The sequence below is a fragment of the Macrosteles quadrilineatus genome, unplaced genomic scaffold, assembly GCF_028750875.1.
Source record: "Macrosteles quadrilineatus isolate MER2022 unplaced genomic scaffold, UCM_ALF_1.0 Scaffold_9__3_contigs__length_116548681, whole genome shotgun sequence".
NCBI lineage: Eukaryota > Metazoa > Arthropoda > Insecta > Hemiptera > Cicadellidae > Macrosteles > Macrosteles quadrilineatus.
The window spans coordinates 7,129,264-7,147,965 of NW_026542602.1; the positions used below are offsets into that span (position 1 = coordinate 7,129,264).

General features: G+C 33.6%; 1 protein-coding gene across 6 annotated transcripts in view; it reads left to right on the plus strand.

The window, feature by feature from the left end:
* Positions 1-18,702, plus strand: part of LOC129002876 (potassium voltage-gated channel protein Shab-like) — a 55,352-nt gene that overhangs the window by 9,944 nt on the left and 26,706 nt on the right. For all 6 annotated transcript variants that reach the window (XM_054430984.1, XM_054430981.1, XM_054430982.1 and 3 more), the window contains exon 2: positions 13,051-13,897. In XM_054430984.1, the coding sequence (XP_054286959.1) occupies positions 13,051-13,897 (847 nt within the window). The remainder of the gene's footprint in view (positions 1-13,050; positions 13,898-18,702) is intronic.

Below are 18,702 nucleotides of genomic sequence, written 5' to 3' on the forward strand. Positions count from 1 at the left end.
AAGGGCAAATGTCAAGCGTCGAAATGAGACAAAGTTCAAGGAAACAACTTTTGAACTTGATTCATTACAAATTGTATGCAAAAGTCACCTGGCGATTCTACGCAATGCATTCCCTTTTTTTGCCATCAGAAACATAAGTTACAACATTGTTTCGTTGCGAATCACGCTGAGTTGTTATAAAATACGATAATTTGTTACAGTAGCAATTATTACGTTGTTAAACGCGTTATGTTGTTACCAACGTTGGTTGTTACTAAATGGTTATTAGGTTGCAAAACACGTTTTTCATATCCAAAATGCCTATTTTTATGGATGCCAATTCGAATCGTGATCAAAGCAAATACGATGTGCTGGTTAAACAATCAATCAATCGTTATCAATTATTTTGAAAATGGGGACGCTATCTAGGTGCGAAATATGAGTGAAGAATGAATGTATGTTTTATCTATGGTATAATGCAGAGAGGATGACATGTGTGTAGTGTTATTACTGACTAAGATCAGCTGTTTCGTCAGCATGGACCATTTTCTTAAGCCCAATGATCGGGAACAGAAATCTTGGCATGTTTAAATGATTCAAATAGAGCATAATCCCCGATAAGCCGTAGTCAATAGTATTACAATATGATTAGATCGTTTCCCTTGTAGAGTTATAAAAACACTGAAAACGTCTAAATTGTAAAACAAATTTTAATGTTCTAGTAGTGTAACTATAACGAAGGAGGGGGGTTGAAATGAGGCGAGTAGGTTAGAACTTTTAAAGGTAGCAATAAGAAATGTTATATGTCTGAGATGAAATTAGAATTAGCTACAAGTCATCCCAATTCAGGTTAAGTGTAAGAAAAGGCCATGAGACCAACCTGGTCTAATTAAATGAAATAAGAGAAGAGTTTAATTTATTTTGCAATCATGAAACTAAGCTTATTTTAAAAGTTTATTCTGCCTAAATTGGCTTTTTCGATCCAATTTTACACCAATGGCAACTTTTCAAAGTAAAATAACTAATTTATTATGTATATCAAATCAATTTATAGTAATTGAACTTCTGCAAAATGGAAGACTCTCGTAGAAGCATTCTCTTGGGCCAAATGTCCGATTAAATCCGATCTGTCCAAATCAATTATGTAAATAAAATAAATTTATAAAGATCGTTGCATCAGGCATTTGTACTTTTTTATTGTAATAGTTTCTTTGGTCGTTAAAAATAGTGTTTTAATTTTTTTACACATATACACAATTTCAAGCATATTATTCTTTAAAGATTTCCTAATTCATAATGTTCCTAATGACATGTCCCCCAAAAGAATATTTCATGTTAAAATTATTTATGGTAAACAAGTAAGTATCTTTTAAAAGGGGAATATCACCTCACCAAAGAACCTTGAAAGTCTTGAGGACGTAGTCAGATTGAAACCGAAATAAACCTACAGTAATCGATTATGTGAACTATCTTTGTGCAAGTTTTGGCGAATTTGGTCCCAAAAGCTTACCAAGTATATAGCAAAATATAAGGAGTGTAGTTATAGTATGGGTTGTTTTCATGGTGTAATTTAGTTTGGCTAAGGGGCTTTTTCGTGAAGTTAGACAGGTACTTCATAATCATAAAAATACACACAATTTACTAAATATTATTTCCTTATTTACCTTTCCGTTTGGTAACTTCATATCTACATTACAGTGGAAATACGCGTTCATCACTGCTCGTCAAGTTACGTATACTCTGAAGTGACAAAGAAGTTCACTTTCCTTTGTTCCCGATCGGTGGAAGGGGGGATAATACTGGGGGGGGGGGTTGTGGGAGAGGTATAGAGAAGTATGGAGCCGACTGGGCAAATACAAGACAGAAACTTCAATGCGAAGCCTTCACTTACCTATTGTGTGTACAAATGAAGCCTTTGTTATTAGATTGAAAATATTGTAGTTCAGTTTGTCAAAATCACATCTTAACATTCATGTAAATGTTTTCGACCTCCAATGTCAGTACAGTTCATTATTTTGAAATATTTTAAAGATACTTTTCTAATACTGCAGTCCAATGCATTGCGTATTTCCAGGTTAACATTTACTTAATAAATTTGTATATGGTTGTAAGGCTAAAACGTTTTTGGATGAAATTGACGTTTTTCAAATGTTAAAGTATTGACCAGTTAAAATATTAATGTGTTTATACTCCAATTAATAGTTTTCATTGGTTTAGTTATGATTAAAATTTAGGTTGTATTTAGTTATTAGCTGTCAAATATAATTAGCAATAAAATAAACCAATTATTGAGGATTTACAGTTTAGGAAAGTAATTAATCTTGATTGAATTTAATTTCTCCAACTCAATTGATGCTGTGTTCAGATTCGTTGAAGATTGCCTAGTTAAATAGTGCTCTCAAAAATCTATTCATTTCGATATCACAAGAGACAAAATTATATTTGTTGAAATTCTCATATCCGATTCATATGAACTTAAGAGTCTTTATTTTAAGTAACCGGGTAAAAGAGAAAACTGCGTTTACAGGTAGGATGCTATTTTTTTAACCGTTTTTTGTTATTTCTTTTTTTCTCATATAGGGAATAAGCTATTACCGTAGGTCTCATGGTACGACCTAAACCGTTAGCGTGATAACTCGATCAAAAATTGTCCGATTTTGATGAAATTTGGTACAAACGTGTAAACTTACATTTATTCGAACGAGTTCGCGCGCCAGCATGATCGGACTATGGGAACAAGGGATTATGGGGGTGTTTTGTGGAGTAAACATTGTTCTTCCCATTTTTACCCTAAAAACACTAAACTTCACAATTTCTTTCCAAACCATTTTGAAGAGCTTACAAAGTTTGTATTTGGAGCGTTGTGGAGATAATAAAAAAAATTTAAATTTAAAATTCACATGTTATTCTTATGGAGAATAAACAAACTGTAGTAGTTTGCTTGTTTATGGATATATTTTAATCGAATTTGGCCATTTTATTTATTTCATACCAAGCTATCAACATTTCAATAAAAATCACACCTCAATCCCTGTAACAGCAAAGCTAAGTACTCATTAAAATTTATGTTATTTAAATAGGAAATTAATCTGACAATATTTTAATAGAAATCTAGCCAGGTAAATGGAAATTCGCTTAGTCTGCAGGTTTGGGTGGGGTATTTTATTTGTGAAACCATTTTTTTTTTGTTATTTCTGTAACCACAAGGAATGGAATATGTCAAATAACCTATCACGATTTATGTCCTTGTGGACATCAGTTTTGAAGAAAAACTGCAGGGGAAATGTGTGGTGGAAGGTAGAACTGGCCCAAAGACAACACCAATAACAGTATAAGGCCTTATAGCGTTTGTGACGTCATAGCCATAAAACTGGAACCCTATTGATCTATGCGGCCGCTAGCTCCAAGCCCAAATGTCTTGCCCTATATTGTGGAATGTAAGAAAAGGAAAATTCAGATCCTCTAAGATATGATCCCTTTCTTTTTTATCCAAACCAACTGACATTAAAGTAAATAAAATGTTTGTTGGTGCAAAGGTCTAAGATCCACGTTCAAAATACTATGTAATGTGTATAATAATTTACAAACACATTTTTAATGATGCAATCTAGATGGTTAGATACCCGCTAAAACTACTATGCAGTTTTGTATTGTTATTTACCACCAAATCTGTAAGGATCTAAACAAGACCATAAGATCCTTGCGAAAATGCGACAATTTTTTTAATAGTAGTTAACGAACATCAGATTATAATGAATCAAAAAACATGCCAAATTTCTTAGAAAATAAAATGTTCATAAGTCTACATTGAAATTTAATTTCCAGTAGCCAAGAAATTAGGTAAAATTTTAACAAAGGCTTCAAACATAATTTTGATGGTACAAATAATAATAATAATAATAATTAATTCACGGTTTCAAAATAACTGTACTTCCCTAAACCATTTTCATCCAACTTGGGCATACCGATATTAATAAAATATTTTACGTAGATTCAGCTAGGATAAAACTAACAAGTTGGCTTATGGATCAACTATAAGTTTTCGTTACCAAGATTAACTCCACACTTTTTCACATTTATGATAATATTAAATCAAATAGTTCTATACCAACGGTACTTTTAAAGAAGAGTTTTTAATTCACTCGTAAGTTCAAAGTTGCACAATTCTGTGTGACAAACCGTGAGGTGTTACATGAGAAGACACACAAATGTAAACAAAATGTACAAAAGTTAATGTTTTTTGTTTTCAACAAGTTTACCTAAGCACCTGTCACTGTCGAGGCAACAGGCTGAATATTTTCATAAAGGATGACAGATTTGCCTGACGTCATCACACAAAAGATCTCTCCATCAACCCTTACTTTATTACTTAAACTACTTCACGTTAACTCCAACACTTAACGCCCGCCTTCGTACAACTTACTTCATTTGCTTTGTTCTCAGATGTTTTAGAATTTATAATTATTTATTTTTGAGCTATACCAACTCAAATTTACTTTCTATTGTTACTATTGCAACTTAGATTACTTGTACCAGTTTATATTGCTACAATGCAGCTTAGATTACTTTCACCTTTAATTTATATTGTTACAATGCAACTTAGACTACTTTCACCTTTACTTTATATTGTTAAGATACATCTTATACTTCTTTCACCTTTACTTTATATTGTTACAATACAACTTGCCCTACTTTCTCCTTTACTTTATACTATTACAATTCAACATAGACTATTTTCACCTTTACTTTATATTGTTAGAATACAACTTAGACTACTTTCACCTTTACTTTTACCTTTACCTTTACCTTAACCTTTTTAGGTAAAGACCTAAAAAGGTTAATTAATGGAAAGTATTGAATCCGTCAAAACCATATCATGTTAACGTTTTTTGTATAGGATTCGGGCCAGTCACGTCACTGTCTTATTTTTTTTATTCCTACTGTTTCTGTTCTTATATTCGTGGCTAAAATATCGTCACTTTTTAGGCTCTAGTGACGAAATATACTATTTAACTGTTTTCACGCACTATTTTTTTAAATCTAATTTTTTGCTCTCTTTCTAGCCAAAGAGTATAGAACACACTATACGATTTCCCCAAAATAACAACTAAATCCACTGCATGAGCTCGCTAAAATTCAGACCTTGAACGATCAAACTATTTATACTAAAAACGTCGAGTTAAAAATTGAAAAAGGAACTCATACAAAATAACAAAAAGTACAGATAAAAACTGTTAACGTGTAAAATAAAATTTAAAATTATCTATACAAGAATTTGTACAGCACAAATACTTAACAGAGCCATTATACAAGTCCGATATCTACACTTAAATGAGTATACAGTAGGTGGGGTTAAAAGATTTTTAAGGGTTCGTTTTTAGATATGCATTACAAAATAAAAGAACGAGTAGTCTTCCAGAGGGGTTCTTTCCCTCGTTGTGGCTCTCCAGGTCCCGGAAATCCTGAGGGTAACCACCCCTCCACCGTCGCACTTGCTCGATTTACACTAACGCCAAACGGCTCTTACGGATAAAAAATTCAAAACCTTTTACGTTAAAGCGTTTGTAATTTATGATGAAATTAAAATTGGGATGGATTATTTCGGCCTGATGAGTTTTATTTTTTACTAATTATGATGAAAAATGTCTGAGAAGTAAATTCAGTTTTTGTACATTTGAAACTGAAATTGTATGATGATTTTGGGCCTATTAGTAATACTAGGTGAAACCCGTCGAAATCGACGGTTACTTCAGGGCTTACGCTAATTCATCTAACTGCGATAAATTGAGTGAAATTATACATATTTTGAGCATTTAGCATTGTTTATATTTTAGAATATATATTTTAGAGATAAATTAAATGGTTTTTGTTGCTGATTAGCGCTAGTAAACATGAACAACCCCTTTCGTTAGTCTAATAACATTCAAAGGCTCTCTAAAAGTTTAAGTTCTTATTTGTATACATATCTATTTTATGTTTTCACTAAACTGAATGAATACATCGAAGTAACCCCTCTGAAAGTCTGCAGTATATTGCAGTTTTCCAGCTTAAATGACTTTCTAAATCATGCACATATTTCTACACAAATATTGTAAAATGTTTTATCCAGTTGATGTAAACCACTATTAATTTAACAAAATATGGACACGGCTCAAAAGGGCACCGCGCCCTTCTGCACTTGTATTATTTTGTATTGTATTAGACAATCGAAGATTTTTCCAATAATTGAAAGCATTAAAATAATCTCATGAACCTATGATGACCTGTCTAGAATAATATGATAAAATATAAGGAAAAGGTGTGAAAAAAGCAGACACCAACCCGTAAAATGGATATAAGGTAGTTCAATAAAAAATAATTGTAAAAGTTATTGTGATAAAAGGATTTTCCACTGATTTTGTAATGGAACTTCATATTGCAACACATGACATGATACAGAAGAAAATCAATAAATTTTAAAATCAGAAAATATCATTGCAAATAGGCCTACTTAACTCACAATAAATGTGTGTTGTTTAAAATACAATTTTAAAATTAACAGCTGTTTTATTAAAAAATACTATCCACATGACCAAAATGTAAACAAATCTGTGGAGGGATCTTTAAAGGCTTCTAGGGCAGAGCCCTAAGCGAATTTACTTCGTTTTTCTTTTGATAACTCATCTACAGACCAAGACCTTTCTTTGGACACCTCTACCAAGTTTCTATGCTCAGCCGTTCTCTCAAATTAGTGGAGACAAAGTTTCCAATTAAATATTAAGATTCCCCATGTTAATCTTATGGGAGAAAACCCAACTTTGATGGAAGATCCTGCCCAAACTAATAAAGATATCAAAAAACTGAAGACACTTTGCAAAACTACAGATCAGGGCAATTTTTTTGACACTTTAATCATCAAAATCGGTCCAAAAATGAGGGAGGAGTTCTGTTTACAAAAATCGGCTTAGCGTATTATATATATAGATTATAAGTGTTCGTGAATCAGCTGTTATAAAATTTCAGCTGATTATCAGGTGGTTTTACTTGTTGTTAGGTCCAACAGAAGACAGGCGTAATTTCTTTACTTCCAGAAATGTAGATTAAATTAAACAATTGGCGATAGGAAAAGTACATTTACCACAAAACTAAAAGTATATAGGTTAATAATGATATTTATAATGTCCCAACAACAAATGCAAGTTTGGAAATTCAGTATGCAACGCACAAATAATTCAAACGTGAAGGTTTCTTACCCTCCCTCTCATATCACTGTCACTACCAGACATTGTCAATGCCATATGAATGTCATGTGCGCTAACTCGATTTCGTTGATTAAGCATTCGTCTAAGCATTGATTATAGAAGCGAGGGTTGTATAACCTGAACTTCAATGGACTAACTGAACTGTATATTAAATCAATTGTTGGATTTTCTAATTGTAAGTAATTATTATTACTATTATCTTTGCCACGGGATATCTAACGACAACTGCTTGGTCCATTTACAAGTATTACATTGTTTACTGATATTTTTACTCTCAAACTATATTTTTTTACTTTATAATCTCTTATGATGTATAATTTATTTTTCAATCTTCCGTTGACGTTTAATTCGGATAAATTTAACGGATAACCATATTTCCAACTTTATTTGGAATGGTGTTTAGTAATAACCCCTATTTATGTTTAGATAGTCTACCCCTTATGGACCCTTAAACAATCCCAATGTATTACCTAAACGTAAATTTCTGTAAGCACCGTTTTGATGTTTTCCTTACCTGCTTAACGGAACGAGACTTAAACAATTCCAAGACGATGTCATGAAGAAAGTATAAACGTGACCTACTTACCTTGTGTAAAGAAATCCATACAAAGGGATCGGATAAGGTTAGTCTCTCAGTCTCTCAGCGAAATTCCAAGTTTCTGGGACGATTTTATTTGTGAGAGAAATTCGGCGCCATCCCCCCCTTCTCCCCTCCCCCTCCCCCCAATACGGAACTGCGATCTGAAACAATGAGTTGTAAGCTTCTTCGCTAAAACGCGTGTATTGTTTACTTAACGAACTGATTCTGCTGGATTTTACTGCATCGAACCTTGTGCGGTATTATGGTGTATTCAAAAAAAAGTTCCTTTGTTTGAAACGTGTATAATGTTTTACTATGGCGAACTAATGCTTCTATATTTTGCCTAATTGATGCTCTGTGGAATTTTGTACACTATAGACCATCCAGTGGTTGAAAACTCGGCCAAAAATATGTAATTGGCTTCTCTTTTTTCACCCCCACGCTGTAAATACAACATGAGATTAGAATTTCTTCCATTTGTTTTGATTTTCGGTTATATTTGGTTCATATTTTGTATTTGGTTATTATTTTGTCACCAGCATGGCAACCCGATTAACTAAACTAAACCGATTAGCAACTAACTCGTAGAAGTTTTTAAGGCACTCGCCAAGGCTCGTACCTTAAATTTTCTACTCGTGTCGTTAACACTATTTACGCGAGTTGCGTACACTACTTTACCTACGACGGTGTTTAAATTACTCAAAATCACTATTCATAACTTCTAAGAGAGGTTAAGTTTTTGTTTAAAACTCTAATTGCCACTGACAGTGATGCAACGAAACATTGTATCAAATACTAATTGCACCAATCAACAATTAAATTGGCCTGGACAGCTGATTAGTTGAATTTCGAATCATTACAATTTTGCGTCTCCTCTCTCGATCCTAGAACCTCATTGGTCCGTTACCCGTGTTGTTATGAGTAAAACTATGCTGTTATGAAAGTAAATAATGCTGTTTGAGAAACTTTTCAATTCTGAGAAGTGAACTGAAACGGCTACTTTAAAAAACGGTCCTAGGTAATAGTATATTACGTTACTAGTGCTGAAAATAGGTGTTTACCGGACGAGTGTGATCGTTCCCGTGCGAGACGAAGTCGAGTGCGGGATTACCTACGAGTCCGGTAAACACATTTTGGACGATATTTTACGCCATACTACTCTAAACTAACTTAGCAATAAAAAATCCGTTCAAATCCTTATGCATTCCAACCGACTGGACTAACAATCACTACTCATATCTAGACGTTATGTTTTTGTTTATATAACCACTCATTGTGAAATATGATATAATCAGCTGGTTGGTGTCCGGTAAAACTCATTACAGTACAGTAGTACGTAATATGAAACCCCATTTGATTAAGCTGGCAGCAAACAGCTGTTTTCTTGACTAAATCCTTGCGTGGGAAGTTTGGTAGTTTGTACTAGATTGGTACAGTGTGGCATAAAATTTATAACATAATCCTAAAATGCTGCTGTACCAACATTTCATCAAAATCAGCAGTTTTTTTTATAATTTATTGGTACCGTTGACCAATACAAATAGGTTAGTGAAATATTAGGCAATTAATTAACTGTTTTTTTTTTTTTAATTTTAAAAACTTTGCTTTAACTCCGAGAGGCCTCATCTTATGTCGCTTCAGCAAGACGCTATCGCCTTTCTTCTTTCTCTTTTCTTCTAACATTTCCCACTGTCTTTCTCTTGTGCTATTTACAATAAGAATTAGTATATGTAGACTGTAAGCTTTCATTTAAAAATTTTAATTCAAACTGTTTACTAAATTTAAGTTCTTTCTGTCTTTCTCTTTCTCTAATGCCCTGCTTCGTCATAGTATTAACATTTATTTTATGGAGAAACTTTGAATTACATTTTAAATACGTCATGGAGTAACTTTTTACGATATTTAAAAGCTGCAAATATATCAAATTAGCAAAATTTTTTATATTAATGTCTGATATTGAGCTATTTTATTTGTTTCCAAATCTTGTTTATTTAATTTAAGCAAATATTCGTACTTACCACGAATACTAGAAACATTTTCTAGTATTCGTGGTACTTACAATGTGCACTTATCACGAACTACTGTTTTCTTTCCTCTTTAATGATCAACTGTTTTTATTAATTCTTGTACACACACAATCATAATACTGTACAATAGTAAAAGTAAACAGTTTACGTATAAAATAATTGTCCTGCTAAATATAAAATCATAAATTATCTGAAAAATAACACAATCATAATATTAAATGCTCATATATTTTTCCAGTATTTGGAAATTGAGTAATAAACATTAAAGTTGTGTAACAATTGTTTTGTCTTTGTTACCCTAATTTAACTTCTATATTGACTATTGTATAAATAGGATAACCTTTCCTAATCAAATACATTATGTGCTTTTGTTATAGTTATCAATTGGTTTTTGTGTTTTAACATTTGTTTTACTAATCTCAGTAAAATAACTAACCCGGAATATTAAATGATTAAATTTTTGTTTAAACTGAACAAAACATGAAACGTCCTGTGGGTAACAAACTAATGGGTTACTGTTATTGTTATTGTAACTAATTGTGTCATTGTTGTTGGTGTTGTTGCTGTTGTTGTCGCTTGTTCTAGATGTCGGCTTGGCTTGGGAGGCTGTGAGGGAATGGGCGACGCGACGACTTCGACCCCGCGAGTGGCTACCTGGGCTGGCAAACGGCGCCCCTACACTGTGAAACACACACAAACATGAAACATACGGAAACACAAACAACAAAGGACACTGTGAAATACAAAAAAATAGCTACACTCTAAAAACAAACAACGACATTGTAAAACCCAAACAACGACACTCTGAAACACAAACAGTGATACTTTGAAACACAAACGGCTCTGTGAAACACAAACTACTCTGTGAAACACAAACTACTCTGTGAAACACAAACTACTCTGTGAAACACAAACTACTCTGTGAAACACAAACAACGACACTCTGAAACACAAACAGTGATACTGTGAAACACAAACGACTCTGTGAAACACAAACCACGACTATGTAAAACACAAACAACGACACTCTGAAACACAAACAATGATACTGTGAAACACAAACTACTCTGTGAAACACAAACAACGACTCTGTGTAACACAAACAACGAAACTGTGAAATACAAAACAAGAACTATGTGAAATATGAACAAAACTTTTAAACACAAACAACGGCACTTTGAAACACAAACAACAACTCTATGTAACACAAAACAATGACTCTATGAAACACAAAACAACGACAATGTGAAACACAAACAACGACACTGCGAAACATATAAGGGCTCTGTGAAACCCAAACAACTGCACTTTGAAACACACACAAACATGAAACATACGGAAACACAAACAACAAATGACACTCTGAAACACAAAAAAATAATTACACTCTGAAAAACAAACAACCACATTGTGAAACCCAAACCACGACACTCTGAAACACAAACAGTGATACTGTGAAACACAAACGACCCTGTGAAACACAAACCATGACTATTTAAAACACAAACAACGACACTCTGAAACACAAACAATGATACTGTGAAACACAAACTACTCTGTGAAACACAAACAACGACTCTGTGTAACACAAACAACGAAACTGTGAAATACAAAACAAGAACTATGTGAAATATGAACAAAACTTTTAAACACAAACAACGGCACTTTGAAACACAAACCACAACTCTGAGTATCACAAAACAATGACTCTATGAAACACAAAACAACAACAATGTGAAACACAAACAACGACACTGTGAAACACAAACAACTGCTAAATTAAACTGACATTTGAAATAAAGAATTATAAAGATGATGAAGTAGTATATTTAAACAGAAAAAATACAGAAACACAACATTGTTAATGTAGTGATCAAACGTTTAAGTACACAAAACTATCAATAAACCGCAAAGGATAAGAACGCTTTTAGTACTCCAGTTAAAATAGATTTAATACTGTAACACTGATGACAAACTTAATTTTTAATGAAACCTCTAGACAAAACTATCCACCCCAAAACCTAAACTACAAACAATATTGCGTAGTCTTCTCCTGAATTGCTTGGCCAAGAAGCTAGCAAGTTCTAGAGCAGACTTCGCCTCCACTTGTAACAAAATTGCGTCGTTTGCCAGCACTCTTCCAGGACCGACGACGCAAATACCACTTTGTTTTAGACCGTTTTATCTGTACGCAAAAATTATGAAAAGTTGAAGTGCTGGGAAGGATACACATAGTTTATACAGTCTTAATTTTTTTTTAGGCTTATAGATAGTTCCGTAATTCTTTTATTTACATTCTTATCGAATCACAATACCGCGTAGACTGAAAAATACAATAATCTAAGATTTTTTAAAGTAATTCTTGTTAGGAACTGGAAGAAAAGTTCGCTAGGACTCAAAATGATTCTACAATAATTCTACGATGAGTTAAACCCTGTTTATGTTTGTCAACTCAACCTGTCCAGAGATTGGTTGTACGATGTTCCTTCTTCTGTCTTCTCTTTTCTGTCTTCTAACGCTTTGCTGTGTCGCCTGGGTCATTTGCACTCACATTAACATATTAACACTAACATGCTGGATGTAACTATAGAGTAACTTGCGTGGCTTTGCTTCTGCAGTAAAACGCTGGCCAACTTGCTACATCTGTAGTATACAAGTACATACACTTTATAAATGTTTGTTGTTTTACACATTTTGGCTTTATCAAATTTTTGAAGGGTCACTTAACATTTTTTTCAAAATTAGAACATTAAGTGAACATTTTGTAAATGTACATTAAGTTTTACAAATGTATATTTAGAGTGCAAAGTGAAACTTTAATGTACAGCCAAATTCAATTGGAAACTATTACAAGATAGTAATAAAGAAAACCAACACATTCTCGGTTTTCAAAATCTGTTTATCAAATCACACATATATTTATACTTCACATTTATATAACTGTAACTTAAACTTTGAAAATACAGAACAATTATTCACTCCCATCTCAGATACTGTTTTCAGATTGGACCTAATTGAATGTTTTACGAAATCACAACAGTTGATCAATATTTCTGATCTCTCAACTCTATCACTTGTAAATTGACCACACTTTCCACCATCAGACCCAAGCTTCAGGAGATCTTCCGATGGGAATGCTGACAAACTATTGTGTTTGTGAACATGAAGGGTCCGATCAAAACTGTATCGAGAGTGGGATAAAGTGAGGAATTGGTGTTCACAGGTCATAGCTGTCATCTCAATATTGTTCATCGTGTTGTCCACGATAGCTCTCACTTTAAACACCATTCCGCAAATGCAAGTGAACGACGAGAAGGGCGCAGTCCAAGACAATCCCCAGTTAGCCATGGTAGAGGCAGTCTGTATCACTTGGTTCACTCTAGAATACGTTCTGCGCTTCAGTGCGTCCCCGAACAAGTGGAAGTTCTTCAAAGGCGGTCTAAACGTCATAGATCTCTTAGCCATTCTGCCCTATTACGTATCACTCTTCCTCGTGGAGACCAATAAGAACGCGACAGACCAGTTCCAAGACGTCCGCAGAGTCGTGCAGATTTTCCGGATCATGAGGATATTGAGGATTTTAAAACTCGCGAGACATTCCACCGGTCTGCAATCCCTCGGGTTCACCTTGAGAAACTCGTACAAGGAGTTGGGCCTCCTCATGCTCTTCCTAGCCATGGGCGTGTTGATATTCTCGAGTCTCGCGTACTTCGCCGAGAAGGAGGAACCGGGGACCAAGTTTATCTCTATTCCGGAGACGTTCTGGTGGGCGGGAATCACTATGACCACAGTAGGATATGGCGACATCTACCCGACCACTCCCCTTGGGAAGGTTATTGGTAGTGTTTGCTGTATCTGTGGAGTCCTGGTCATTGCGCTGCCCATTCCCATCATAGTGAACAACTTCGCCGAGTTCTACAAGAACCAGATGCGGCGGGAGAAGGCGCTGAAGAGGCGGGAAGCGCTGGAGAGAGCTAAGCGAGAGGGCAGCATCGTCAGCTTCCATCACATCAATCTAAGAGACGCTTTCGCTAAGAGCATGGATCTAATAGATGTCATTGTAGACACGGGTGAGTCCAATTTGTTTACCTACTCAAAACTTGTTCAAAATATACCGATACTTTCAATTAGCAATATAGTAGATATGCAGAAGGATTTTCAGTAAGTTATTGTATAAGATAAAAACCAAGACTATTGTCTGGGTGGCAGAGTTGTTTCAATGCTTTTCTCCAAAACTGGAAGGTCGCTGGTCCGATTCCAAGGGGTATCAACTCTGGCCCCAGTTGCCATTTTACATCAAGTCATCAGTTATTGATGCTGTTTAACAAAAATTCTACTCTAGATAGCTACAAACCAAATTCAGAGCATTCCCCCTGCAAAAATTAATAAGATTCTCTCAAACCTTATCTAGATTTGTTGAATAATATGCAAAGTTTTCACAGTTTGGGAAACTGAGAACAAACCCCATCTTCAAATGAAATATTGGAATAACCACGAAACATTAAGTAATTGGAATCAGCCAAAAGTAGGGAAAACATTTTATACAGTATTAATTTACTTTATTTAGATAAAGTGAATTAGTGCTGTGTCGAATTTTAATTCAAACAAAAACTTTTTGTGTGGTTAAAAACATTACAAACATTATCGTGCCCTGAGAAGTAAATTCTCAATGTGCTTGTATATCTGCGCCAAACCACCCATGGGACATTGATTTGTGCAGCTGCCTTGTATGGTCTGTGATTATCCTTGCAAATGCCTGCTATCCTCTAGTAATTATCATACAACCTGTATATCAGATAGGCATTTCCGACATCAGATGTTCTATACCCCTTCACTTAATAACCTGCTTCCAACTCCTTGCTTAGAATTATGAGGAAACTCAACATCACCACAAACATTACATTTTTATTACGTTTGCTAATGTCATCATATTACGAATATATTTCATTATTTTTATTCGAGTCCACTAGTTTACAAATTAAGAACATAAACTGAAAGATACAAATATTTTACCGAATTATATTAGGAAGGTTTTTGAACAATTAATATCTTTAATATCCTTTAATAAAATGCCGCGGCGTTGGTGTGTAGCAATATCACACTGGACAGCCTATTGACATGGTAATAACAGTACGGTAAAGTGACATAAACATTGTACAGAACCTCCTTTATGAATTAGTGCAGCTGAAACTTCTCGCTGCAGCCTTGTTTTGGAGGGGACCATGATTGCTCTTATAGTTCTTCAGTTTTGAAACTCAGATGGAAAGAGCACATCTCTCTCTATAAAGTAAAAGGCAAATGCAGTAAACAATAAATTAATTCAAGGATAAGAAGTAGATAGATGAAAAGGTTAAGCTCTTTTCTGAGAAAAGTGCAAGACACAGTCTGGAAATAATCATCAAAGTCCCAATTCATGGAAAATAAATATATCAAAGAAACAATAAATTCTCAGATGACGTTTGGTTTTATTATATCACTGAGAAATGAAGTATAGTGACTGTACTTAAAAACAATGAAAGATACACAGAGGTTCCTAGAAAAAGTTTTAAAAAATTTCCTTGACAACGTACTTTCATCTTCCACGAGTTGGAATATTGTTGTTTTCCAGACGCTTGAAAATTTCCTAGAAAGGTTGTTCTAGGAATTTTTCTAGGAAATTTTCAAGCGTCTGGAAAACAACAATATTCCAACTCGTGGAAGATGAAAGTAGGATGTCAAGGAAAGTTTTAAAAACTCTCAAATGGTGAGAACACTACTAGCTTGACAGGAATTAATAAATTGTATAAAAGATACATTAACATGTCGAAACCTTTCAAAGAAATTTTCAAGATAAAGTCTAAAATATATTCATCAAAGCTGCAATTCATGGAAAAGTCAACAGAAACAAGAAAACTCCCAAGGAGGTTGTGATAGTTTAGGCAGGTATATCTGCTCCTGGCTCTGCGAAAAGAAACCCCTAGGATTAGGAGCAGCTGGTCTCTGGGGACGTTTTGTACATCCCCTACGATGAGCAAGGGATGTCCATGTATTTTATATCTGAGCATTACAAACTAAACACAAAAGAGAGCACTTCTTTCCTACAGGGAGAAATAGAAAAAAGTTCCTCCAAGATCCTGTTATCAAAATTAATTTCAATAAAAATAATATTAAAATTCCCTTAGCGTAGATAAACACTCAAAAAATAAACATGAAAATACTGACACATATTTTCTATAGCATGGAAAATAGCCCAAAAATCAAATAGATTTTTAATACTCCAAAAGACCTGAGGTAGAAAATTATTTTGTGGTACAACATACATAAATTGGACTGCTGAGTTTTGAATCCTCTGTATCCGTCCCATGTCTTCCCAAGTATATTGTTGCCATATGTAAAATAAAGGACTAGAATAGCTGTAGTATAACACTAAAGTATCAAAGACTGCAAGTTGAAGATTTTGCAGCCTCATGCATCGAACCTCTGAACCTGTACAGAGTCTTAATATTGCACGTTGAGATATAAATTACAACATTATCTAAAAGAACCTAGAACATGACAAGATTAGTACACAAACAGAATACAGTAGAACTTGAAAACACAATAACTAAAAACTATTATGTCATGTTCCTATAAAGTATTGGATTTCAAAATCCTCAATTTGTATAGTTTATGACTCTAGTATAGAGGATACTTTAACCAATGTTCTTGACAATTGATATTAAATTAAGGTATGTTATGGCCAGTAATCAACCAGAATGACAATTTTATTTCATACAGTTTTAGGAGACTTGTTTCGGCTTCTTTAATGTATAAAACGTAAAATTACCCTAAAAATTTATAATTTTGAGCAAGGTACAGACAAAACTCTAATTTTATTTATATAGACAAAATTAGGTTAATACACACAACCCACAAAATCTTTAATTATTGCATGTAAAAGTTTATTTCCAATACAGTCAATAATGAAATATGAATCGTAATTTTCAAACTTATTGTTTGTTGGACCAGACAAAAGGTTTCATGAAACATTTACTTGCCGGACTGCAGACCAGCTGTTTTATTCAAGAACAACAGTCCCAAGTCTTGGCAGAGTCTAAACCCTGCTTTATGGACATGTCGCCGCAGTTTTAGTTATTCATGACTTCCGAGTTATAGATGGACAAACTAACGATAGCTGTCGCACTGCACAGTGACTGTGAAGTTCGGAGTTGTTTAAAAAACAAATTTTAAACAAAAAAGATATCTTAATGATTTTTTTTTTAGGAAGCTTGCCTTAACTCCATTCTATATTCATTATTCATTTTGGATTACAATATGTCCACTTGTGTGCCCAACTTAATTGATGATAGTAATAATAACTCGATAATATACCTAAAAAGTGTCCATAAAATATTTCCTTCTTGTGTTTACTGGTGTGGAGTTTTATTTTGACAAATCTAGATTGTAAACTTTTTAAACATATATAATGGTCCAAATTAATGGTTTTCTTAAGCCAGTATTAATATTTTGTTTTGTCTTGTGTATCTACCAGGAAAATTAAAGAGTATCATATATTATCTACATTGAATAGTTTTTAGCTTTGTTTGGTAAACAACAAGACAGATAGGTATTTGGTAAGGGTATTTTTTTTTCAATATTGTTATTGAGTTTTTTAACTTAAATTGTTGAACTATCTTTCCAACCTTCATCTATTCCGTTCTTTATTCCAACTAAAAACCGACATTGTTTATTGTTTATGTTTCTTCTGGATTTGGGCAGATTCAAGTTTTGGATTGATGACTGGTGATAGCTTAAACCATGGACTACTTTAATGGTAAAAAAGTGGATTTTTGTTTTTTCGGGTTTGGGTGTTTGAATTTTGTTTTAGTAAGTACCTACAATTATGAACATTTTGTATAGTTGATACTCATTATGTTTTAGTCACAAGAGATGTTTTTGTACAGGGGGTACAAAGTATTTAGTCATTAAATTTATAATTTTTGTGTATAGTAGTTAGAACACAATTTTTTCATGAAGGCCTTTCAGATAAGTGAATTGTGAACACTTGAAAATGTTTTTTCAAGTGCAAATCCTGACAGTTACAACATTTTTTAAGCTAAGTAATAATTTTATGAGAGTTCTGAGCTAATAATAGGGATAGAAGAAATTAGGATGCCTCTTGAATAACAAAATCAAATACTCTCCACAATGTCCATCTTCATGGTCAATTTCATCTGTTGAGCAGTATGTATTTATAAGAAAACTTCAAGCCTCCTTGGCTACTACTTTGATTTTCAATTATTTTTAAGAGAGCCAGCTTAATTTTCAGTTTAGTTATCTTAGCTAAGAAAATTCTTTCAGTTCTATGAATATAGCTGTGAAGAAGTCCCATGGACAAAATATCAGTGATGTTAAGAACTTCTTTTGTATCTATTGGCCCTTGAGATATATAATTTTTCATGTAAGTTATCTGAACTTTATCCTCTTAAAAAATTCACCAGCCACTAGGTTCCTTTAAAATATAATTTAGTTGAAACGTAATTGCATTTTCACATTGTACTTGTCACCATGATTCATTTAATAACCTTATTGTTTAACCTTGTTTATGTTCTTTACTGGATATGGCGCTGTCTTCAACTCTTTCTCCTCGATGATTTATCAACTTGGACCCTTTTAATGGTAATTTTGAATTGAGTTTGGATTTTGGGAATGACAACTAAACTGGAGTGGTATTCCTGAAAGTTTGCATTTCTAAAGATTAACCAAACAACTTAACCATTTAAGCCCTAAATGCCAGTGTATTCCCAGCCATGAGTAACAAAATTAAACTGTCCCTTAAAACTATTTTTATAAGCTTAACTCAACAGAGTTTACCTGACATGTACTATCTGCAGCCTGTATTTAAAACAAATACGCC